We start from the raw sequence: 25,858 nt of genomic DNA, 5'->3' as shown, positions 1-25,858 counted from the left end.
AGATTGTAGGGGGACCAGGCAACCATTCTGAGGGGTAATCGCTCTTGCTTTAACCTGCTTGGATCTGGATTGCTGTCTAGGGTGAAGGTCCTGCGGTGGGTGACCAGGTGCCAGAGCCGGTGGAGGTGTCAGAGAAGGCAGCCAACTAATGGCTCTGGCAGCTGTGAAAACCCCAGTGATTTGGGACAAAACTCTCCTCTCTGAAAGGAGAGTTCTACTGTGGCAAAAAGCTCAAAATCAAGTAATTGAGTGTCAACATGAACAAGCAAAAGAAGCAAAGCAAGGACAGCAATTCGACTGTGGAATCATTTGTTGAGGACAAACAAGATCAAAACGTGAAACAGGAGAAAGAAAACGAAGTCAGAACTCCTGCACTAAAAGCATCCAAGAAAAATGTGAAATGGTTACAGGTGATAGAGGAGTTTGAGAAAGATTATGAAAAACAAATAAGAGAAGTGGAGGAAAAATTGGGAAGAAAAATGAGAATGATGCAAGAAAATCATGAAAAGAGTCAACAACCTGACTAAAGAAAATAACATCTTAAAAAATAGACTAGCTCAAGTGGCAAAAGAGCCTTAAAAAGCCAAGAAGGAGAATGCCTCAAAAAGCCAAATTTGGCAGATGGAAAAAGAATCTCAAAAGCTCACTGAAGAGAATCATTTCTTCCAAATCAGATTGGGGCAAATGGAAGCTAATGACTTTACGAGAAATCAAGATGCTGTTAAACAGATCCAAACAAATGAAAGAATAGAAGGCAATGTGAACTATCCCATGGGAAAAACCACTGACCTGGAAAATAGATCCAGGAGAGATAATTTAAAAATTATTGGACTACCTGAAAGCCATGATCCAAAAAAAGAACCTAGAAACCATCCTTCAAGAAATTCTCAAGGAAAATTGCCCTGATGTTTTAGAAACAAAGGGCAAAACAGAGGTTGAAAGAATCCACCAATCACCTCCTGAAAAAGATCCCAAAAAGAAAACTCCTAGGAATATTATAGCCAGGTTCCAGAGTTCCCAGATCAAGGAGAAATTACAAGCAGGCAGGATTTGAATATTGTGGAAACACAATCAGGATAACAAAGAATTTGGCAGCTTCTACACTGAGGGATCAAAGGGCTTGGAATATGATGTTCCAGAGGGCAAAGGAGTTGGGATTAAAACCAAGAATCACCTACCCAGCAAAACTCAGCATCATGTTTCAAGGGAAAATACGGTCACTCAATGGAATACAGGACTTTCAAGCATTCATGATGAAAAAAACCAGAGTTGAATAAAAAATCCAACATTCAGATACAAGGAAGATAAGCATGAGAAGGTAAACAGGGAAAAGAAATTATAAGGAACTTACCAAAGTTGAACTATTTAAATTCCTACACGGAAAAACAATAATTGTAACTTTTGAAACTTTTTTCAATATGAGAACAATTGAAGGGAATACAAATACATATATGTATGCATGTATACATACATATGTCTACATAGAAGGGTATATGGGCGTAAGAATACACATGTGAGTGTGTATATATGTGACAGGTATACATCAACAGAGGGAAGAGGACCAATTGAATAGGAAGGAACAATACTTAAAAGGTGAAATTAAGAAGTGAGAGGAATATTATGAGAGGAGATGGGGAGAGACAGAATGGGGTAATTATCTCATATAGAAGAGGCAAGGGAAAACTGTTACAATGGAGGGGAAGAACAGGAAGGCAAAAGGGAATGAGTCAATGTTATTCTCATTGAATTTGGCTTAGGGAGGCAATGACATACACACAAAATAGGGTATCTCACCCTACAGGAGAGTAGGAGGAAGGGGATGAGAGGGGGGATGATGGAAAGAAGGGCAAGCTGGGGGGGAAAGGAAGTTGGAAGCACCCACTTTTGAAAAAGGACAGGATCAAAGTAGACAATAGAACAAGTGGGGGGCAGGACAGAATGGAGGGAAATAGTCTTTCACTATATATCCACTATGGAAATGTTTTGCATAACTACACATGTACAACCTATATTGAATTGCTTATCTTCCCACCATAAGGGTGGGTGACAAGGGAGGAAGGGAAAGAATGTGTAATTCGAAGTTTTAAAAATCATATGTTTAAAAAAAATTTTTTTTTCATGCAACTGGGAAATAAGATATACAGGCACTGGGGTATAGAGATCCATCTTGCCCCACCGGAAAGTTTGAGGGGGGATGGAGGAGGTAATGAGTGGAATGGGGGAGGGGACATACATTGGGATCGCTGTTTTGGGGTGGTGGGTAGGGGAAAGACGGGGAGAAAATTTGTAACACAAAATCTTGTGGAAATGAATGATGTAAACTAAAAATAAATATAAAATTTAATTTTTTTAAAATAAAAAAATAAAATTAGATTTGAGCAATTGAAAGCTAATGGTTTTTTGAGAAATCAAGATACTATAAAACAGATCCAAATGAATGAAAAAATACAAGGCAATGTAAAATATCTCAATGAAAAAACCACTGACCTAAAAAATAGATCCAGCAGAGATAATTTAAGTATTGGTCTACTCACTGAAAGCCATGATCAAAAAAAGAGTCTATAGACATCATCTTTTAAGAAATTACCAAGCGGGGGCGGCTAGGTGGTGCAGTGAGTAAAGCACTGGTCCTGGAGTCAGGAGGACCGAGTTCAGATCAGGCCTCAGACACTTAACACAAAAACTAGCTGTGACCTTGGGCAAGTCACTTAACCCCAATTGCCCTCCAAAAAGCGCAAAAAAAAAATTTTTTTTAAAGAAATTATTAAGCAAAATTGCCCTGGTATTTTAGAACCCGAGGGCAAAATAGAAACTGAAAGAATTCACCAACAGCCTCTTGAAAAAGATCCCAAAAAGGAAACTCCTAGGAATATTATTAGACAAATTTCAGACTTCCCAGTTAAAGTAGAAAATACTGCAAGCTGTCAAGAAGAAACAACTTGAGTATTGTGGAAACACAATCAGGAGAACACAAGACCTAGCAGCTTCTACATTAATGGATCAAAGGGCTTGGAATACAATATTCCAGAAGTCAAAGGACCCAAGATTAATACCTGTGATAGTAATGGAATATAAAGATCCCCCTGTATTGGCTTGGTTTTCAAACTGATTGTGTTAAAACCCAGAGCTTGTTAATCCCACCTGTGGGATGGACTTGATGTGAAAAGAAAGTCCTGAACTGGGAGGAGCTGGTGACGAAGATTTGGAGAGACACAAGAGAGAGGCAGAAGAACTTTTTGGAAGCAGCACCCTCATGGAAGCAGAGAGAGAGACTGAGAGGATTGCTGAAGGCCACTTTGAATTGCTCTGGACTTTTGAGACCTGCCCCCAAGAGGGTGGCTTTTTACATGCAACTGGGAAATAAGATACACAGGTACTGGGAGTATAGAAACCCATCTTGGCCTACTAGAAAGTTATGGAAAGGAAGGAGGATATGAGAGAAGAGATTGGGGGAAAAGGCTTGCTATTTTGGGGTGGGGGGTAGGGGAAAGACAGAGTAAAAATTGTAACTCAAAATCTTGTGGAAATGAAGGGCAGCTAGGTGGCGCAGTAAGAGTGCTGGCCCTGGAGTCAGGAAGACCCGGGATGGGTTCCGGCCTCAGATATTTAACACCCACACACACACACACACAAAAACTGGCTGTGTAACCTTGAGCAAGTTACTGAACCCCAACTGCTTAAAAAAAATTTTTTTTTAAATCTTGTGCAAATGAATGCTGAAAATTAAAAAAATTTTTGAAAAAAGAATGTGAACTAATTGAAGATGTTTGAAATCCACATTTAGAGTAAAGATGGCAAGTGGTTATGAAAATGAATAAGAAGAGGTGAACCTAAAAGATTTAAGTCAAAAAGAATTCTATTCCAAAATTCCAAAAGAATCCTATGGAATAGTGAGCTAGAAGGGATCTTCAGAGATCTACTGCAAACTCCTCCTTTTATAGATAAGGAAACTGAGATCCAAAAAAGGTGAATTAATTTGCCTAAGGTCACTCAGCAAATAAGTAATTAGCACAGCTAGGATTGATACCTTTTTAAATTTTTAACTTCAAAACAAGTGCTCGGATACCACATAACTCTAATGAAGCAATCCATAGGATGGGTGTGTGAGACAAATGATGGAAGACCTAAAAAATAATTCTGTAGTTCTAGAGCTGGAATCTGAAACTTAGATAAGCATACAAACTGAACCTATACATACTTGTATAAAAGACATAAATTAGGTTAAAAGTTATAAAAAGAGAAAGGGGAATAAGAGCTACAATCAGTAGAATAATTTGTCAAAGTTTGAAAACCTAGCATAATTACAAATATTAATGAATTTCCTTCATCTATATTTACAAAATGCTTTCCTCATAAGAAGCCTATGAGGAAGGTAGAGTATTATCCTCAATAAACAGATATATAACCTGAAACTCAGAAAGGTTAAGTCATCTGCCTCTGATTACACAGTTGCTAGCCTTCAAACACAGATCTCCCAACTGCCAAATCCAGACTCTCCACATTACACCTTAGGACGGTGAAGATAATCAATAGTTTCCCACAATGTGACCAAAAAGGTCAAGGAAAAAAGGTTTGGCCAAATTGGCCAAACTGGGTAGGGGCATTACATTTCAGCATAGTTCAGTGAAGTAACTGGGATCAGTCAGATTTGTCAGTCAATAAGTATTAAACATTTACTATATGACAGGCACTTTGCTCAGTGACTTGAGATAGCAAACGGATAGGGGTTAAACAAAAAGGATGTGAAAAGTTCCTCCAGACAGAGTAAGGTGAGATTTTTGGAAAGGACAGTAGATCCAATGAGGATTTCCAAGATTGGAAAGTGAGATAGGTTTAAAAGCGGAAAATGGCAAAAGTTATTTATCTTGGCAAGGAATGGGATGGTTCTCAGAGGATAAACGTCAACTTGAGAACTTCTGCATGAATACAGTTATGAGGACTACCCAGAACATTTCATACAGACAGAAAAGAGTGACAGAGAAAGAATATATTTAAATTCCAAAGAAGTCTTAGTCTTTGCCTCAATTTTCAATTTTTAAAATAGGCTAAGCTATAAAAGAGCTGACTGGGAAATAACCTGTAAACCTAGAAGAATGAAAGTTTTAGATTATTTGTATTATGAATTTTGCTAGCAATAGTCAGAGATGGGATTAAAATAAATTCAGAATTAGATTCAAGGCTGGAATAGATTTCGTCAGACACTACTTGATGTGGAGCCATAGCATTACAACTGAGAACCTTAAGTAGTGTTTCTTAAAGCACTTCAAGGGTGGGGAACCTTAAGTCTCCAGGCCATATATGGCCTTTTAGGTCCTCAGGTGAAGCATTTTAACCAAGTCCAAGTTTTAAGTAACAAATCCTTTTATTAAAGGGATTTTTCTGTGAAGTTTGGATTCAGTTCAAGGGCTGCATCTGAGGACTTAAAAGGCCACCTGTGGCTTAAAGGGTGCAGGTTCCCTATCCTTATGTGTATTGGGGGTGAAGGGGAAGGGCAAGAACCTCATTTATTCTGGAAATACATCTCTTCAAACATCTCTGTGAAACTGTTATTAACATCTGTAGGTTGTGAATACTTAGAATTAATGAAGGAGGACCCCAGCACCTAGGTAGACACCAGAAAGGGAAAAGAGAAAATGATTATGTTGTCTCTTTCCCTGGCAACATATATTTTTTTTGCACTGTGACATTTTCAATAGATCTCCCACACCAATGTCCCCATTGTCTTCCCCCAACCCAAAGCAGTTTCAGTATTTTATTTACATGAAGACATGATCCTGTGAGAGAGTGTGTGTTTGTGTAAACAGGTTTAGAAGATGGGTATTTAGAGTTCTTCTGTAAAAAGATTCTCACAAAGGCCATATGGCCCTTCTTCCATCACAGAGGCAGCCCTCTCAAATAACAGAATTATTCAACTTGACCCACAATTCTCATTCCAAGTGATGAGACAATTTTTCATTTTCAATACATTTTCTTTCTCTTTTTAGACCATTTGATAGAAATTCTGTACAGAAAATTTATATTTTTATCTTACATAAGGTGACCACTACAGAACTCTAGACTGGTTAAAAGCAGGAAGCTAGAAGGTTAAGAAGGGTTCGAGCCTGTAGACTGTCCACACCTGAATTCCTTTTGGGGTGAAGGAAGTAGGACATGCCCGGTTTAGCACTCCACTGTGGTGAAAGGTTAAGAGAGCTAGGAAAATAAAGGGTACTGGATAACCAGTTTCTAGTTTCAGAAGTCATACTGGCCATCCAACTGGTTTTCCTGGTCAAGGCTTTGCGATTCCATTAAAGATGTTTTCTTCCCCTTAGATGCAAACTTATCCACTGATCCCCAACAGGTAGCATTACATACATCTTGCTCAATTTTAAAGAGTAACCCACAGCTGAAACAGTTATTGCTCTATTCTCAGAATAATTTGGCTTTATGATTCACTAGACAGCTTAGCTGCCCAAAGGGAAAAAAAAAAGTCAGCCCGGCTCCTCTCTTCTGGTGAGGAATAGACAAATTTTTCTTAAAGAAATGAAGAATTCAAGCTCTCCCAAAGTCAACTTCTCAGTAGCAACTATCAACTGACAGAAATATGGTCCAGCTTCCCATTGGTGGCAACCACTCCACTTCCAGGCAATGGTGCAGAAACTGTAGATTCTTCAGGTTTTTGGGATCCCTGTGGTCTGGGCACACCTACTGAAATCTGTACTTGGTTCTGTTAAGAGAAATGAACATCTTGGTTAAGAATTCAATCCCTACATGAGGTAGAAAATTGACTTACTGAAGCTAATAACAAAAGGAATAGTAAAATGTCCTATACCAATATTCTAGAAATATATTCCCCATCTAATCTGTACCCCCAGCCCTTACACTTCCTGACTACCATCCTGGCCATTTTCCTGTCATTCCACCCCTGTTGCTATATACCCTTCAAGATCTAATCTCTGCAGACAATGATCTGGAGGAACTAAGTTACTGAACTTTGGAATTCCTACCATAGAATCATGTTGTCCTGCTAGCAAAAGTCCACTTAGGTAACTAAGTCCTGCAAGCCCTAGAACCTACCAAGGGTGGGGAACCTTTGGCGTCAAGACCACATGTGGTCTTCTATGTCCTTGGGTGCACATGGAATCCAAGTTTTACAGAACAAATCCTTTTATTAATGGGATTTGTTCTGTGAAGTTTGGATTCAAAGGGCTACACTTAAAGACCTAGAGAGCCATGTGTGGCCTCAAGGCCAAAGGTTCCCCACTGATCTAAACCATGCTTCACCTCAGCTGTCTTCCTGCCTTGCTATCAGACATATTCCTTCATTTCTTCCCTACTTCCTACTTCTTCACTACTTCCCTACCTTTCTTACTCTAGAAAGAGTAATAAATTAAATATTACCTTTCCATTTGGAAAGTCAATCAGCTTCTCAATTGTCCCACTTACTACCCATGTGCTTTCTGTAACTCTAACCTACTCAGGTCACCACTTTTCCTTGAAGGCAAGTACTGTCTTGATTTTTATATTTGTATCCACAGCACTTAAAACAGTGCCTGGCACATAAGAGGCACTTAATAAAGACTTTTGGGGATGCCCATCAATTGGGGAATGGCTGAACAAGTTATGGTATATGAATGTAATGGAATGCTACAGTGCAATAAGAAATGAGGAGCAGACAGACTTCATAACAACCTGGAGAGACTTATATAAACTGATGCTGAGCGAGAAGAGCAGAACCAGGAGAAATCTGTACACAATCACAGACGCAATATATGTGCAATGACTAACTTCAATAGCCTGGGCTGCTCTCAGCAATGTAAGGTTATAAGACAACTCCAAAAAACTCATGATTGAAAGAGATGTCCACATCCAGAGGAAGAGCTGCAAACTCTGAATGCAGATTGAAGCAAACTGCTTGCTCTGTTTCTTTTTTTGTCTCCTCTTTCCCACTGATCATTCTACCAGTTATAATCCTTCTTTACAACCTGACTAATGATTAATGTGAAGATATGTGTAGATCTTATATTTGAGTGTATGTTGCCATGGCAGGGGCGGGGGAGAAGAAAAAGGGGGAGAAAATTTGAAACTAAAGGGACTGTGGAACTGAATGTTGTAAAATAAAAGTAAATAGAAAAAAAAAAGACTTTTGCATTTCTTCCTTTATTTTCTGCTTCACTATCAAAGAGAAAGCCCTTATTCATAGAACCGCCAGCTTCTTTGAGAGTTCAACTCAACTACTAATTTCTACGCGAGACTTCCACTGATCTTCCCAACTGTTAATGTGTTTTCCCCACCAAAATTTATCTTGTATCTATACATACTAACTTATATTTTATATATCCATACATATATATGACATGTCTCCTTTGATAAGACTGTAAGCTCCTTGAGGACAGAGACTATTTATTGTTTTTATATTCCCAGGACTCAGCATGGTACTGGATGATGTAGTAGGCAGATACATCAAATGATGCAAAAATTCTTTGTAATTCTATTTTAAAATAAAAAGTTTCATCCTATTTCTATTTCCCTTACCTTATATATTAAAAAAACAACCTCACTATGTTAATTAATGCAGTTTGGTTCAAGTTATTCTTAAATTTCACTACTTTTAGGTGCTTGTTTACTGATAACTGATTTTTCAATGTTCTATAATGCCAATCATACCACTTTATAGCTTCTTCCAAATTAACCTACTTTCCCTCTTAAAGTTCTAAAACAGGAAGACCTTCCTCTAGACTCTTGCCTAAAAACAACAACTACAACAAAATTTCTGGCTATTGTACACATTCTATCAAAGACTTAAAAACTGAAGAAAGACCACATCACATACTACTGCTAACTATCACACGTGCTTGGTGCTTAATAAATCATTACTGATTAGTGAATCAGTACTAGATCTTTCCCATTTTTGTTATCACTTTATTTCTATATTAAGTAAATTAAACAACTACAATAATTTAAGGTTTTAAAGTTTTAAGGCTTGCAAAAGACTTTACACATAAACTCATCTCATCTTCACAATGACCCAGTGAGGTAGATGATATTATCAGCCCCATTTTACAGATAAGAAAACTGAGGTTGAGAGAAGTTAAGACTTAACCGGGGTCACACCGGAGGCAGGTTATGAGTTCAGGTGTTCCTGATTCCAAGTACAACACACTATCCACTACAGCATCTAGTTACCTGCCCTTAAAAAGTAAAAGGTAGAAAAAATCCAGGGCCTATAAATTCAGTTGCCTCTCCACAATCTTTTTCTAGATGACTAAAGAAGGGTAACCCAGCTAAAGAAACACAAAAAAGAAGTTTTAGGATTATAAAGTCTTTGAAAAGATTGTAATACAAAAGAATCCATATATGTATTTCAGATGAATTGCACTCAAATAAATGCCTTGTTGATTGAGTCAAGGAAAATAAACGAAAATGATAAAATGTAAGCCCTTTTGAATGCAGAAACTGTTTCATTTTTGTCTTTGAATTTCCAGTGTCTAGCACAGTGTTTCGTGCTTTAGGAACTTAATAAAGGCTCCTGGACCAAATAATTGATTAGAAAGGCAAGTACAATTAATAAGGTAAAATTCATTTTAGGTAGCTTTGTACTCTACCTGTGATGATATTCCCACTCCCCAAGGTAAAAGCTGGTCAGCAGAAAACCCCTTGCCTGGCTGTGTTACTGCATTTGGGACACCTAGCTAAGGGTGTTCTTCACTTGCCAGAATATCCATAGGAGCTTCAGCAATGTCTTTGATTGAATGATCCTCCAGAGTTAGTGAAGGGTCAAAGAGCAAGGGAGAAGGAGGGCACTGCATTCCATCACCCACTACATCCAAGTCCTAGGAAAGGGGGGGAAAAAAACCACAGACAAGTTTATCAGTAAAATCAGAGAAACCTATATCATCTAGAGGGGACATAGTAAACTCAATTTAACCAACTGCAGTCAACTCCTAATTACTCCCACTGATTCTTTTTCAAAAAGAAATAGAATTTATTAAAAATCTGCCTCCAGCTGACTCCATATTGATTCCTCTTACCAACCTATGGCAATCAACAATGACTAAAACACTAACAGGAAGAAAAGCAAGAAGTACTGTAGATTAGATAATGAATTGCCTTTTCTAATTTATGATTTTGCTCAAGTTATATACATTTTACAAATACTCAATTCAACAGACATAGATTAAGTGCCCCATATGTATACTGTCTTTGGTGTTAGGCAAGATTCAAAGTTTACATGTCTAATGATGATCTTTGTCCAGAGAATTTATACTCTCTAAGAAGACATAAACATTATATTACAAAAGAATGTCTAAGTGTATTGAAGAGATAAAAATAAAGTGTGAGGTGAGATGAAGGTCATTACTAACTTTGGATGAAAGGAGAAGGAAGGAAAGGCTTCCTAAAAAAAATGCAATTCAAGCTTCTATGGGTAGAAAATCAAGTCATGCAGCATGGTAAGGAGAAAATTACTGGTACAGAAAAGAACACTAGCAAAAGAAATGAAGGTAGAGAAAGTGTATATACATGGGATAGCACAGAGAAAAGTATGGAATAAAAATGGCAAAGTAAGATATAGAGGTTAAAGAGGTAGGACAAGGTTACGCATTGGGCAACAGAAAGAATAATGAACAAAGAAGATATTTGAGGAGGAGAGAATAAGTGAAAAGACAAATTAAGAGGCTACTGAAGTCAGTCAAGGTGGATAAGTAATGAGGTCCTATACTGGTGTTGGTGGCAGCAGAAAGAGAGGAAGGTGGCAGATGCTAGAGTTATTTGGTCAAAATTAAAGGACTAGGTAAATGATTAGATATGTGAGCAATAATAAAAAGATTCTTAATTCAAAACTCAGGTTTTGAATACAGGTGACTAGGTAGTGTCAAGATAAAAACTGTAGAGTGAGAAAGAGGAGCAAGTTTAGGGGAAACATACAAAAGAATTTTTAAAATAGTTATACCACATTGCCCTAATGATGGTATATTTTCTCTACATGCCTGATGGATGTCACTTTGAATGAGAATAAATGTTTACAGGGGCAGCTACGTGGCACAGTGAATAGAGCACCAGCCCTGGAATCAGGAGGACCTGAGTTCAAATCTGGCTTCAGACACTTAACACAAAAACTAGCCCTGTGACCTTGGGCCAGTTACTTAACCCCAACTGCCCTCCAAAAAGCAAAAAAAAAAAAAGAATAAATGTTGACTTAATTAAATTATATAATTTTCCCTTGTCAAGCTAGATGTTAGGTCCCGCATTTAATCTTGATCCAAACAATACTTTGCACAGATTTTGTTTCTGCCAACTGAACTGGTCATTCCCCACTAGAGATTTAGAATGACCAACAGACCATAGGGAGACATTCTTCTAGGCTCCTGTTTGAAACCAACAGTTACAACAAACCATTGGTCTTGATTCAGGGCCTGTCAAAAGCATTACAAAAGCTCAGATGTTAAAAAAAAGGAAATTTATTTGCCACTGTTTTCCAAGGATTCCTCTTACAAACACTCATTTTTTCCCCTTCATATGATGAAAGCCAGAAAAAAAATGAAGGATTATATCTTTATAATCAACCTGTATCCCTAGTCCCTCAAAAAGTAATGTTCCAGTTCTGTCATGAATTGCTATGCTCTATCTCAGGTAGCTTTATTTTGTCATTGTTGCTTTCTTTTTCTTTATTTTTACTTTTTGGTTCTTGATTTTACATCACTTTCATTTCTAAATATACTCCTCTGTGCTCAAAACCCCAGTGAGTCAATCCCTTGAAATAAAGGGGGAAAAAGCAGTTCAGCAAAACTAATCAACACGTCAAGCTTGACAGTATATGCAATGTTCATACCCATAGTCATCCACCTATGCAAAGAAGGGAGAAACATTTTCTAATTTCTTATCCCAGATGATTTTTAAAGAACCGTTTTCTTTCAATCTATAATTCTTTTAGCTCACAAAAGTCACTTTGCTAAAGATATGCTGTTCAAATGGATCAAAAGGACTGCTAGCATTTCAGCAAGTGAATAATAAATATATAATGAAATGTTGGCTTTATGACTTAAGATAAATGTACAGAAGTTTTTTCCTGCTTTTTTCCAGTGTGCCCAAGCCTATCACTGAAAATAAGAACCAGAACAGTCAGAAATAGAAGATGCCCAAAAAGGTCAAACTGTGCTGGTAAAAATGCAGTTGCCTGGAGTCATAGAGATCCATGTCATTTTGCACAATGCTTTACATTAAAAAGACAACAGAGAAAACTGGCTCACTATGGTATCTTTTAATTAACAAAAAGTAGCCAATGTGTAAGAACTGCACACCCAAAAACCCAGTAAAGGACCCAGCAATTAAACCTAACGCCTCCGATGCCTGCACATAAACAGAAAAAAAAAGGCATGAGGAAGAAAAAATTACTAGGGAACCAAACACAAGTGGTCACATTTGATCTCACTGATCCAGCACTGAAATTCGAGGGAATGAGCTACCATAGCCAGAATAAAGCTTTCGAAAAAGAACAAGTTAGATGTGGGGTAAATACAGGAGGAAATCCAGAAATCAGTGGAGCCTTAGAACTGGGGTGGAGAGCATTTGAGGGGAAAATCAATTAAGACAGAAATTGAAATAGTATTTTCTTTAAGAGTATACTACCAATCACAACTAAGACAGAAAAAAGTATTCAGGAAGCAGATTCCAAGTAGATATGATTCTCACCAACAAGAAGGAATTGGTTGCTGTGGTGGAAAATGGTGGAAGTGAGATTCTAGAATTTGTAACAGAAGAGAGGGAAATTTTGCACAGTCTAAAACATATCCTATATTTCTGGAAAACATATCTCAAAGGATTCAGAAAGGATAGGTAGGATCCCACAGACTAAAATTTTATAGGGGGAAGTCAACCCAACTGAGATCCCCAAAACACACATTTTTAAGACAGAAAGAAAAATAATTCTGATGAGAGAAAAAGGGAGAGCTAGCTAAAAAAGGCCTATGTGAAAGAACAGAAACATAGCAACTTAAGGTTTTTTTTAAAAACACAACAAAAGATGGAAGGTAAGAATAAAGAACAAGATGAATATAAAAGAATGGCAGGGCTCTGAAGGAATAGTGCCTAAAAGTTAGAATGAGATTAAAGTAGTTGAAAAAACACAGCAAAAAAAAATTTTTTTAAGTCATACTGGAGAAAAGATCAGGATCAAAGAAGGTACAGGACTGGTCCTCAGGGTGAAGAGGATGACAAAAATAAAGACTATAGAGAGAACTCAAAATAACTCAACTCTTAAATTTGCTTCTATTTTTGGTCAAGAAAGGACATAATAAAAATATCCATTAAGAGCTGACATCCAGGCCCCAGAGTCGGGAGACCTGGGATGGGTTCTGGCCTCAGATACTTAGCACCCACACAAAATAACTGGCCGTGTAACCTTAAGCAAGTTACTTAACTCCAATTGCTTAAAAAAAAAAAAAAGGGTTGATATCCAAGAAAAAGAGTGTAAAAAAGACTTTAGCCACCTTCAAACTCTAGTCCATATATCCATAGGAACTGACCCTAAAGTACTAACAAAACATATAGACTTGGCTGGTAAGTGAACATCTTTGAAAAACTGTGAAGAATAGGAGAGGAACCATTGGATTGCAAGAGAGCTCATTGCCAATTTTCAAAAGATAAAGAGAACAGAATCTGTAGACTACAGGCCAGTAAGCTTGTCTTTAATTATTGGAAAAATTCTACAATGTATTATAAATGGGATGCTTAGTGAACACCTAAAAAGGAATGATTTTAAAAGGTATTTTAAATGGGTAGTTTTCAAAGGTATGGAGATAGGGAAGAACAAAGATTACAAAACAGAATGAAGGAATGAATAAATCAAAAGCATTTATTGAGGATACAAAAGAAGCAAGACAGACCCTACCCTCAAGAAGCCTACATCCTGGAAAGGAAAAATAATGTACATAAGAAGGTGGTGGCCACAGAAAGGTGTTTTGGTTTGGAATAGTGAGTGGAGCCACAGGGGAGGCAAATGACATCCTTTTATAGAAATAATGGTAGGAGTGATCTGATTATTATTCCCAGAGCAAGAGGTAGAAAGGTGGGGAGGGAGACACATTTCTCATGGCAAAATGGCCAGAGTATAGGTTGGATGGGATGTAAAGCAAGGTCTGGATCTAGATATAGTGGGCCATGTGCATTGGTTCTGGCTGACTCACCAATCAGAACAGCATGGCCCCAGGGCGGTGGTTCCAAAGCTGTGTGGATTAAGTCACCCAGGGCATGGTCTCAGGAGGTCCAGTGGTCCAGAGGGAGCAGCAGCAGAACAGATGGCAAGGAGATGGCCAGGGTGGACGGTCAGATGGGATGTGAAGCATGGTCTAGAGTCTGGGGCCACTAGATAATATGGGCCACATACGTTGCCGTTGACTGACTCACCAATCAGGATAGCACTGCCCCAGGGCCGTGGTTCCAAAGCTGAGTGGATTAAGTCACTAAAATAGATAATTTCAATTATATGAAATTAAAAGGTTTTTGCAGGAACAAATTTAATGCAAGTATGATAAAAAAAAAACTGCTGACTGGGGAAAAAAAATTTCTGCATCAAATATCTCTGATAATAGATATTCAAGATATATATTGGAATTTACACAAATATAAGACCAAGCATTCTTTCAATTCATTCTCCCATGAATTCAAAGGATATGAAGAATTCCTTTTAACAACTATAAACTATTAACAACTATATGAAAGATTGCTCCAGATTACTAAACTCTGGTCCCCCACCTCACAGGAAGTCAGAAACCTCTTTTCCTATGGAAAAGTATCATATATACCAAAAGATTCATAGCAGCAGTTTTCCAATAGCAAAAAGCTAGGGAAAAAAATATGTCCATAAATTAGGGAATGACTAATTGTGGTATGTGAATGCAAATATAATGTTATTTTACCACAGGAAACAACACATGTAAAGAATTTAAAGAAGCATGGGAAAGTTTGTATAAACTGATGAAGAGTGAATTTGGGGGAAAAAAAAAAACAGGAAAAATCATATACACAATGACAACAGTATAATGGAAAAGACAAAAACAAAAAACCAAATACCAGCCCTAGAAAAGAAAATTCACTTCACTTTCTTTGTTGCAGGGATGGGAGACTACAGGTGTAGAGCACTGTATACTCTCAATGTTAGTTTGGTTAGTTTGCTAATTATTTTTCTTTTTCAATCTTTGTTACAATGATAGCTCAATGGGTAGGGAGGGATGTAATCTGGAAATAAAAGTGATGTATAAACAAAAGATCTCAATAAATATTAATGGGGGCTGAGGGAGGAATGAGGGCCCAGCATGGCTTTGTCAAGAATAGGGATCTGTGTCTGACCTTAATATTTCACATTTTTAACACTGACTACATTAAAAGGTAAATATGACATCCTTAACAAATTTTCAAGTAACGCAAAACTTAGACAGATAAGTAATATATTAGGTGACACTATCAAGATTCAAATCATTTTTGAGAGGCTATAGCAATTTAATAACAGGATACTGAAAAGGGATAATGGTAAAAATCTTTTATTTATTCTTAGGTTCCAAGGGTCAACTTCACACATACAAGATAATGAAGGTGTGGCTAAACCATAGTTCATCTGAAAAAGATCTGAGTCTTAATGGACTATTGGCTCAATGTGGTACAGCAGTCAAAAAAAAATTAATGAGATTTTAGATTATACTGAACTATATAATGGACAGAATAAAGTCAGACCTCATCTGGCTGGTTATCTGCAGTTCAGAATAGCATTTTTTAGAAAGAACACCAAATAAACTTCAAAGAATCCAGAACAGGGCAACCAGAATGGGTAAAAGGCCTTTGAGATCAGGCCGTGAGTATAAGCTAAAGGTTAGCTTGATAAAGAGATATGCAAGGGAAACAGGGTAACAATCTCTAAATATTTAGACTTAGACTTTGTACTATTTAGTGCCAATTAAGCATTCAACAAGAATTTATTATGAAACTACTATGTACTAAATATGCTTGAAAAATGACTGAACAAGAACAATAGCCAGAAATGAAGTAGAATAATAAAAATGAAAATTGTGATAAACGTGATTGACAGTAATACTGAACCTAGAAAGAAGTATAATTAGGAAGCAATTGTATATGTGTTTCCAATACTGCCTAATTCTTAAATCTGTATTTTAATCTGGATTAACAGGAGTAAGAAAAGCATTCTGACTGTAAATATACAAGGTGTTCCAAAAGTCTCAGTTCAGTTCTAAGCTATTAAAGCTTAAAAAATTGAATGCTGTGGAATTATAATGACCAAGTTTGGGTCCAAAGATAAGATAAAAGAAGTGCAAGGGCTCCTGAGTACATCCAATACTACAGATAACTTCAGAATTTTTCAATGTTTTACTGGACTGGTTTTTTTTGCCTCTCATTCTTTATTATAGAATGCCTCTCTGAAGGGGGTCAGGTAGAGGACTAAGTTAGCTATAAGAAAATGTAATTTTTTTAAGTCAAGGAAAATAATTTTAAAAGGCAGAAATAAAGAATAGCACCTTCCAGACCTCAAACTCAGCTTCACATTCCAGGTGTCATCCTTCACTCTCTCACATTCCCCACATCGAAGCTGTTTCCAGCTCCTGTCCAATTTTACCTTTGCATTACCTCTGAAATGTCCCCCTTCTCTATTCTAACACTACCCCCACTCTAGTACAGGCCCTCATCACTTTACTTGGTCTATTTCAATAGCCTATTGGTAGGTTGCTCTGCCTCAAAGCCTTTCCCCACTCCCATCCTTCCTTCATTTAGCCACCAAAATGATTTCCATAAAGCACAAGTCTGACCATGTACTTCCCTACTCAATAAACTCCAGTGGCTTCCTATCACCTCCAGGATCAAAGTCCTTCATAACCTACCTACCCTTTCCAGTCTTCTTATACCTTATTCTTATTTTATATTCCTCCATACTGACCTCGGCTGTTCCACAAACAACATGCTCCATCTCTCACACCTGGGCATTTTCTCTCTCTGTCCCCCCATGCCTGAAGTGCTCTCCTTCCTCTTTTCTACCTCTGGCTTCCTTCAAGTTCCTACCAAAATCCCATTAATTATAGTGTCTTCCCTCTTTTAATAATGTCCCACTTTTCCCACATGTGGTTCTTTGTATATATTTACTTATTTTCTCCTCCATTAGATTGTGAGCTCCCAAAGGGGAAGGACTGTTTTTTGCCTCTTTTGGTATCCCCAGAGCTGAGCACAATGCCTGACAGATAGAAGGTACTTAATAAATGTTTACTTGACTCATTTGATTATTATGCAACTACTATGTACTAGATACAGGAATCATCAAAACCACTTGATATTGGTTAAAAAAAACAAAAGTAGATCAATGAAACCTACTTTAAAAGGCGAATCGAAAATAATAAAACTCAATAACCCAGTGTTTGAAAACTTGAAATCATAAATTAATTAGGAAAAAACTCTCTATTAATTTCTGGGAAAACTGGAAAGCAGTTTGGCAGAAACTCGGCTTAAAACCAACCTCTTACAATATCTACAAAACTGTGGATATATGACATTAGTATTAAAGATCATACCATAAAAATATGTTTAATACAAATCTATATGTATAGACCATATCAGACTGTACTCTGTATCGGAGAGGAAGTAGAAAATTTAGAACTCAAAATCTTATGGAAGTGAATGTTGAAAACTAAAAATTAATTTTAAAAAAAGATTATGCCCTAAAAAATTAAATAAGATCATATATCTTTAAAAGTTTAATAGCTATAAGTAGATGTTTCCAGACAAAGTAGAGAAGCAATTACAAGATAAAATAAAGGGATAAAAGACAAATTTTTGATTACATGAAATGGAAAAGATCTTGCACAAACAAAATTAATGTATCTAGGATAAGAAGAAAAGGAATCAAAAGAAGGAAATAATCAATGTTTTAGGAATTGTTGAAAGTTATACATGCATTTTTGGTAGAGTTGTGATTTAGTACAACCATCTGATACAGAACAATGCAAACTAAGTATTCTTTGATCCAGATTCCACTACTAAGGCAGATACAACAAGAAGATCACTGATAAAGTCCTCATAAAGACCAAAATATTTGCAGCATCACTTTTTGCAGTAGCAAAAAACTGAGAACAAAGTAAATACTCATCAACTGGCAATGGCTGAACAATCTATGGTACATAAATATAATGTAAGAAATGACAGATACGATAACCAGAGAAGCATGGAAAGACTTAAGCGAAGTACACTGAAGCAAGCAGAGCCAGGAAAACTCTGTGAGTGTGTGTGTGATGTGTGTATGTATAAAAATAACTAGAACACTATAAATGGAAAGAAATGAATTGAAAATGAGTGTTGAAAAATTACAAAGCACAATCATGGCCCCAAAGAGATAAGAGAAGACCCTCCTCTCTCCAACTCTTCTGTTTTTTCTCTAAGCATTTTCACTGGAAGTCTACCATACCTGGAATGAAAGTTTTCCCTCCTCACCTCCACCTCTTAGCTTCTCTGTATTCCTTCAAGTCCCTGCTAAAATCCAACTTTCTATAGAAGTCTTTTCTAATCCTCAATGCTAGTGCCTTCTCTGCTGTTATCTCCAATTTACCCTGCATATATAGCTTATTTTTGTACATATGTGTTTGCCTTTGTAAGATCCTTGAAAGAAGAACTATCTTTTGCCCTAGCATATAGCCCAGTGCCTGGAACATAGCAGGACCTTAATAACTATTCTAGACGAAGTCTGTGGGTGTGAAACATTGCATATATTTTCAATATGATCAGTTTTGCTAATTGTTTTTTCTCCTCTTTCTTTTTCATTTTTTTACCTTAAAAAACATTCTTTGTCATTTGGGATAGCTGTCTGGTGTGGGAGTAGAAAAAAGATGCAGGGGAATTTAGGTAATACAAAAACAAAGAAATCAATAAACTTCTTTTTAAAGAAAATAATCTTTCCAATCCAGATTGAATTTAAATTTGTCTCCTGGAAAGACAGGATAATAGTTCATTACATAAGAGAAAAAAATTTGAAAAACTACTAAATTAATTTTCCCATCCAAAAGGTGAGGGAATTCTCAACAGGAAAAGCAAAAAAGTACATAGATTCAGCAAATACAGATTTCCTGTCAGACTAGTAAGCAGTCATTCTGATTTACAAATCAATCTCCTTATGAAACTGATTTGCATGAATTATTTTTCAGAACCAAATAAAACCACTGAGATCCCAAATATAAATTGTATGACAACATGCCAGAGATTCATAAATGATCATTCTTGACCACCCTGAAATCAAAAGTAAAAGTAAAGGAACAGTTAATTTCATCATACATCCCCATCCACTTAAAGTACTGAAATAAAAGCAGTAAAAATAGGGCTTAAGAAAGCTTCAGGAAGAGTTCCAAAAGAAATCATATAGTTTGGCAGAGAAAAGCACATTCTCCAGATTACTACTTAATCAAGCATTCCCAAATCACCTACTGACCTACACAAACAATCCCCACCCCCACTTCATCCCTCACAACAAAAGCCCTTCATCACAGGAAACAAAAACCTATGTCATAAACAAAATCCCTTTATTATGAACTTTTGAAAAACTACATAACCAGGGTATATAGAGGAAAATATGATTATGGAATTGAAAGATAATTTGTTGATCAACCTAATTGATGGGTAGGAAATGGGTTAAAAAGCTAGTTTAAACAGGAATACTAATCCTTAGACTCAGGTAATAATCCTAAAAGCAGCTGTAAATGATAACAGCAAGGATGTGAGTCAGTTTAAAAAGTTATATGAGCAAACATAGAGAGATCAAAGTTCATAACAAAGATATCACATGTTCAGAATCAGAGCTCTATAAAACTCTTAACAACAAATTTAAAATAAAGAACGAAGCTGACATTGAACTGTCATTCCTTGGTGAAACAACTTCAATCTACACAATAAAACCCTTTACTTTGAATGTATGTGTGTATACTGTCAAAAGTTGATCACTAAAAGAAATAATTTATATAAAACATTTTGTAAGTCTTAAAATGCTATGTGAATTCAGCTATTATAATCTTTATTATCATTATAAGCAAAGTTTATATTGGTAAAATTCCAGCGATCCTTTCACCTTTAAAAGCTACCTCCATTCTTCTTTACATTAATCCTTTAAAATCTTTGATTTGTTTCTCCAAACTCCCTCAAACCTAAAAATGTGCCTCCTTCCCAACCAAAAAGACACACAACAATATATCAAAGTAAATCAAAGTAGTTAGAAACATTTTTTTTTTTTTGCTTTTTGGAGAGCAACTGGGGTTAAGAGACTTGCCCAAGGTCACATGACTAGACTTTGTGTTAAGTGTCTGAGACCAAATTTGAACCCAGGTCCTCCTGACTCCAGGGCAGGTGCTCTACTCACTGCGCCACCTAGCTGCCCCAAGAGACATTTTCTAAGTGCTTCCAACAGTTGACCTTGGCATGATCAGTTGCCTGAGTAGATTCCAGGTTACAAATATCATGTTATTAAAAAAACTTCTTTAAAAAAGTATTATCCAGATTCCTAGCCCGAAAAAGCCTAATTTGGATGGCTTAAAGGCAAGTGGAGAAAAATGTTCACACAACCCAAACCCCCCAAAGTTTCCCTTACTATCTACCCATTAATTCTTTGGTATTTATGAGTAAATAACTCAAATAATCAGCCACAGAGATTTGAACCCATATGTTAAAGGTTACTTTATAAACAGGTTTTTTGACTAAAAAAGTTAAAATCTTGTCCAAAAGCAAGGCTTTATGGAGAAATGGCCAAACAAAGCAAATAATTTCTCCAACTTACATCACTGAACTCCAGAGGTAAACTCTCTGTGGGCTGAAGTTCAGCAGCACTTAAGTACATATCCATGGGGACAGCTTCCAGTTCATCTGGCACAGAGAGTATCTGCTCAGGTTTATACATCTGAGGTGGCAGCTGGAAATGCAGTGGGCAACAGGGATCTTCTGAGAGGCTGACAGGAACTGGTTTGTTGCAGGGTACCTCCTCAGAGCCCTGACACCACTTAAAGAGGACCTGATTGGTATCCTGACAGATATCTGTGAAGAAACAGCAAAGGGAAACAAAGAAGAAAGCAATGAATATTCAAAATACTGAAATATATCCCCTAAAGACTTGAAAGTTGTTCAGTAATAGGAAACAACAGAAACTGGGCTACACAGAACAATCAGTTATATTTGATACAAGATACCAAATGGCATAATTAATGAGAAGCAAAGTGATTTTCAAATTAAGTAATAAAATTACCCTAGAACTTAATTTTCAACTTCTGTTTTAGGATTCTTTCTTGTCAAATAGGAACAAGGTCTCTGCCCTCAGAGACACATGAATGATAATTCAAGTCATAACTAATCAATGTTCAATTTCAGAAAATAAAGTTCTGAGTAAAAAGAAATAATAATATTCCTAGAAACTCATTCTTATTCAAAGCATACGTGCAATTTACTTCTAGGCATTATGGTAAATGGGAATAATTCCAAGGGAATATTCCACATTACCATCTCTCTAGGAGGAGAGTCAGAATCTAAAATGACAACAGCAGGTCTAATAAAACCACAATTTAATATTTACACAGTGCTTTTGCACAAAGCTCTTTACCCACCAGTATTTGCTCCCCTGCTTTACTCAAAAATCTTAATTTTAAATTTATCTAAAAACAAGCAGCAATTCTTACTAATAACCAGTAATAATAATAATAATAGCTAACTATATATGGTATATATTAATAGTTATTTAAGGTTTGATGTTTCATTTATCTTATTTCACTTCAAGAAAAAAAGGTAAGGCAGAAGGATAAAAAAATCACATCCACATTCAACTAGACTTTGATCAACAAACATAAGCATAAATATAAATAAGAGAAACTTGCTTATGCTATGAGTGCTAGCAGGGTAGAGGCACCTTTTTCCCCTTCTTTTGACTGTATGAAGAACAGAGCCACCCTTACAGCCCTAGCTCAAAAAAATCCATTAACAATATATTCTCCACTTCTGGTTCAGGCAGAAGACTTAGATAATTTCTCTCTTTTTTAAAATGCTGGATCATACTAAAATTTGCCATATTTCACAGATCATGATTTTAAGTAACACATCATTCTATATTCCCAAACTGTTTTAAAATAGGAAAATCTAAGATTTATAACCAAAATCCAGAAGAGCAACAGATTTAATTGTATCTTCCCTACTATCCCAATAAAGGTTCTTGTTCAATAAAACCTCTCTATTATAGTGACAGATTTAATTGAATCTTCCCTACTATCCCAATAAAGGTTCTAGTTCAATAAAACCTATCTATTATAGCGACAGATTTAATTGTATCTTCCCTACTATCCCAATAAAGGTTCGATAAAAGCTATCTATTAAGGTAGGGTTTGTAATTATATCAAATGGTTTCTCCATTACTGCCTTACAACACAATCAGTTAAGAAATCATTTTCCCAAATAATCAGCTTTACAGATTCTGAAATCTTTGTCTTCTAATAACCACTTGCCAAAAACTAACCAGTAAAAAAGTAGGAGTCTGAATGCAGAGCAAAGCAGACTATTTTCTTATTTTGTTTGTTTTTACTTTATCATGGTTTGTCCCATTCATTATAATTCTTCTACACATGACTAATGCGAAAATAGGAATGTTTAGGGGCAGCTAGGTGGCGCAGTGAATAGAGCCCCAGCCCTAGAGTCAGGAGGACCTTAGTTAAAATCTGGCCTCAGATACTTGTGACCTTGGGCAAGTCACTTAACCTCAACTGCCCTACCTTCCCCCCTCCAAAAAAAAAAAAGAATGTTTAATAGGAATATATGTACAGCCTATAATTGTGTAATAATTGCCTTCTTGGTGAGCAAGGAGGGGAGGACGATGGAAAAAATTTTAAATTTATGGAAGTGAATGCTGAAAACAGAAAATAAATAACTTAATTTTTAAAAAGCATAGTATTGGTCTCACTGATGTTACATGAAGGCAAAAATATCCACTTCTTATGCTTACTGATATGTAAGGAACAAGAATACTACTTGTCTTTTAAAACTAAGTTCCTAAACACAATACTAAGTGGAGAATGTGTTTTTTAAAAGAATGATAATGAAATTACAAATCTAGAAGCAGAAGGAACCTCAGATGCCAATTTAGTCTAATGCCTATTTTACTGAAATTGAGCACGAGGATGGGTACACAGCTCACCCAAGTTCACTACTGGTTCTCATTTCATAGCACTACACCATTTAGAATAAAATAATCAGAAGACACAAAAATGGTTTAAAAAAATGTTAATGCTTCTGTGATTTCATAATCACAAAAAACAGATATTAATGTTTGACTCTTCTTCATCTGATCAGTCATTCCAAGCTACATAAAAAATAAATACCCCAAGAGCAAGATCCCTATTATACCTGCCTGCCATACACACAACAGACACACAGCAACTGACAGAAATAGATAGAAGGGATTTCTTCCTTCATCTCAGTTTGTCTCCTTTCTTCTAACTCTCCCCTGGAAAACTATGGATGAAAGGAAAAGATGCAAATCCAAAGGAATAGGACAAGATTCAGAAGCAATAATTCATACCTATTCACAACTGGGATACTTTAATGATATTATTATTAAGTGCTCTACTACTGTGAGAAAACTCTAAGAACTATGTTTAAAATTTATTCTGATATATTTAAACCAACTTCAGAAAGAATAAAATGAGCTCATTTAAGAATCAGCTTCTTTAAGGTTGAAGAAGCATATAAAATCTTCTATGCAAAGAACGAGAAAAAAGTAGATGCTGAATAGTTGGGGAATAAACTATAGTGCATGAATATAATGGAATATTACTGCACAAATAAGAAATAAAGAATATGAAGAATTCAAAGGAAAGATATAGATGAACTGAGGCAAAGTTTGCAATATCAAGAAAAAAATACATAAACACATATGTATGTGTGTGCGTGCACCTGTGTGTGTGTGTGTATATAAAACAATTCCAAAAATGTAAGCAGACAGAAAACAAAAAAAATGCTCTGAAAGTATAATGACCAAGAGTAGTCCAGGAGAAAGAAAATGTACCCTACTCCATTTTTTGCAGTGACCCAGGTAGATCACACACACATCATAATACAGAGTTAATATGTTAGATGGTTTTGCTGAACTCCTTTCATCTTTATTCTTTGTTTTGGAGGACAGGTTGCTAGAGAGTTAAAAGAGGAGGGGAATTCTTCAAAAAAAATGAGGTGATTAAAAAAGCAAGGTATCAAAAAATAATATCAATAAAAAATACATAATTTTTAAAGACGTTGCATTTCAAAAGAGTATTTTTTCTTTAGCTAGCCAAGATCAGTCTTCTCACCTTCCCACCTCAATCATGCTCCTCAGCCCCCCCAAATTGGGAACACAAGGAAAACAAAATCCATCATAAGAATGCATAGTAAATCAAAACAAATTGCACACTGGCCAAACACAGCACAATAGTATTTATTCATATTTATGTATCACAACTTTATTAGTTACTATTATCTATTCCCCAATTTATAGGCACTGCTTCAGATTTACATTCTTTGTCACCTCAAAAAAGTTCTCTAAGAATTTTTATACATCTTTAGTTGTTTTGCTTGGAAGTAATCCCTCCCTTCATACAACTCTCTAATTTCCTCTTCCTTTTTTGCTGTTCAGTGGAATGGATTTTTTTATTCAGCTGTGTGTGTGTGTTGTTCCAGTTCAGATGAGAATAAGGTTCAAGTGAAAGCCACTCCCCGTACCTCCTTGTTTGTATAGATATGTACTTGTGCACATCAATTACAAGAGATAATTTCCTCTAACCTTCCTTTTCTTTCCCCCACTCCCTCCAGTTTGTATTTTCATAAGATCATCAGGACATAACAGAATTATTTTCAATCCTTGTCTAACTGGACTTCTATAAATCTTGATGATGACAGGGTTCAAAGGGGACAGGTATCATCTCTTCATATCTGAATGTGAGCAATTTATCTTTTTCCTTTATTATTATCTTTTCATACTTCTCTTCAGCCTTATGTTTAAACCTCAAAGTTTCTCCCCAGCTCTGTTCTTTTTATCAGGAATACTTAGAAGTCTTATATTTCATTTTTCTGTTGGGTTTTTGGTTTTTTGGTAAGGCAATCAGGGTTAAGAAATTTGCCCAGGGTCACACAGCTAATAAGTATTTGAGGATGGATTTGAACTCAGGTCCTCTATCCACTGCACCATCTACCTAGCTACCCCAGAAGTCCTATATTTCAATAAAGGCCTATTCCATACCCCCACAATACAAGGTTGATATTATACTCAGCTTTTCTAGGTGAGTTATTCTTGAATGTAAGCCCACTGCCTTCTGGAATACTATATTCCAAGTTCTCTATCCCTTTATAGTAGTGGCTGCTAAATCCTGTGTGATCCTAACTGCGGCTCCTAGGTGTCTGAAGGATGTTCTTGAGAGTTTTTATTTTGAGGTTTCTTTCAGAGGTGACCAGTGAATTCCTTCTATTTCCAGTTTGCCCTCTAGTTCTAAAAGATATGGGCAATTTTCTTTTAAGATTTCTCAAAACATGAAGATCCAGGCTTTGGTTTTGATGATGGTTTTCAGAGTAGTCCCCTGATTCTTAAATGTTTTTTCTTAATCTACTATCCAAGTCAGCTGTTTTTCCTATAATAATTTACATTTTTTCCAGTCTTTTGACTTTATCTTAATATTTCTTGTTGCCTTATGAAATCACTGGCTTCTATTTGGTCCATTCCAATTTTCAGAGAATTTGGGTTTAGGCAAAGTTTTGTACCTCTTGTGCCACACTGTTAATTCCCATTCCCATTCTTTCTCCCATAACTCTCATTTCTTTTCTAGTTTTTTCCTCTAGGGTTTTCATTCCACAG

At 36.2% G+C, this 25,858-nt stretch overlaps 1 protein-coding gene and 1 non-coding gene across 11 annotated transcripts in view; both read right to left on the bottom strand.

Annotated features, from left to right (window-relative positions):
* Positions 1-5,740: 5,740 nt before the first annotated feature.
* KANSL2 (KAT8 regulatory NSL complex subunit 2) overlaps positions 5,741-25,858 on the bottom strand; it is a 295,431-nt gene continuing 275,313 nt past the window's right edge. For 7 of the 10 annotated variants that reach the window (XM_069092647.1, XM_069092652.1, XM_069092649.1 and 4 more), the window contains 3 exons: positions 20,783-21,036; positions 9,693-9,812; positions 5,741-6,706 (listed from right to left, as the gene is read on the bottom strand). In XM_069092647.1, the coding sequence (XP_068948748.1) occupies positions 6,569-6,706; positions 9,693-9,812; positions 20,783-21,036 (512 nt within the window). In that variant the 3' untranslated portion in view covers positions 5,741-6,568. Of the gene's footprint in view, positions 6,707-9,692; positions 9,813-14,162; positions 14,439-20,782; positions 21,037-25,858 lie in introns of those variants that run through there. The other 3 variants (XR_011169155.1, XR_011169154.1, XM_069092654.1) reach the window with 3 other exon arrangements.
* Positions 11,261-11,396, bottom strand: LOC138164720 (small nucleolar RNA SNORA2/SNORA34 family). Its single transcript, XR_011169167.1, has one exon. It is a non-coding gene; the product is annotated as a small nucleolar RNA SNORA2/SNORA34 family (small nucleolar RNA).

The sequence above is a fragment of the Petaurus breviceps genome, unplaced genomic scaffold (assembly GCF_028583685.1).
Source record: "Petaurus breviceps papuanus isolate PSGF00001 unplaced genomic scaffold, PetGlider_PUasm1.0 191, whole genome shotgun sequence".
Classification (NCBI taxonomy): domain Eukaryota; kingdom Metazoa; phylum Chordata; class Mammalia; order Diprotodontia; family Petauridae; genus Petaurus; species Petaurus breviceps.
The sequence above is the reverse complement of the archived record's forward strand: the minus strand, read 5'-3'. Positions and strand labels throughout refer to the sequence as shown.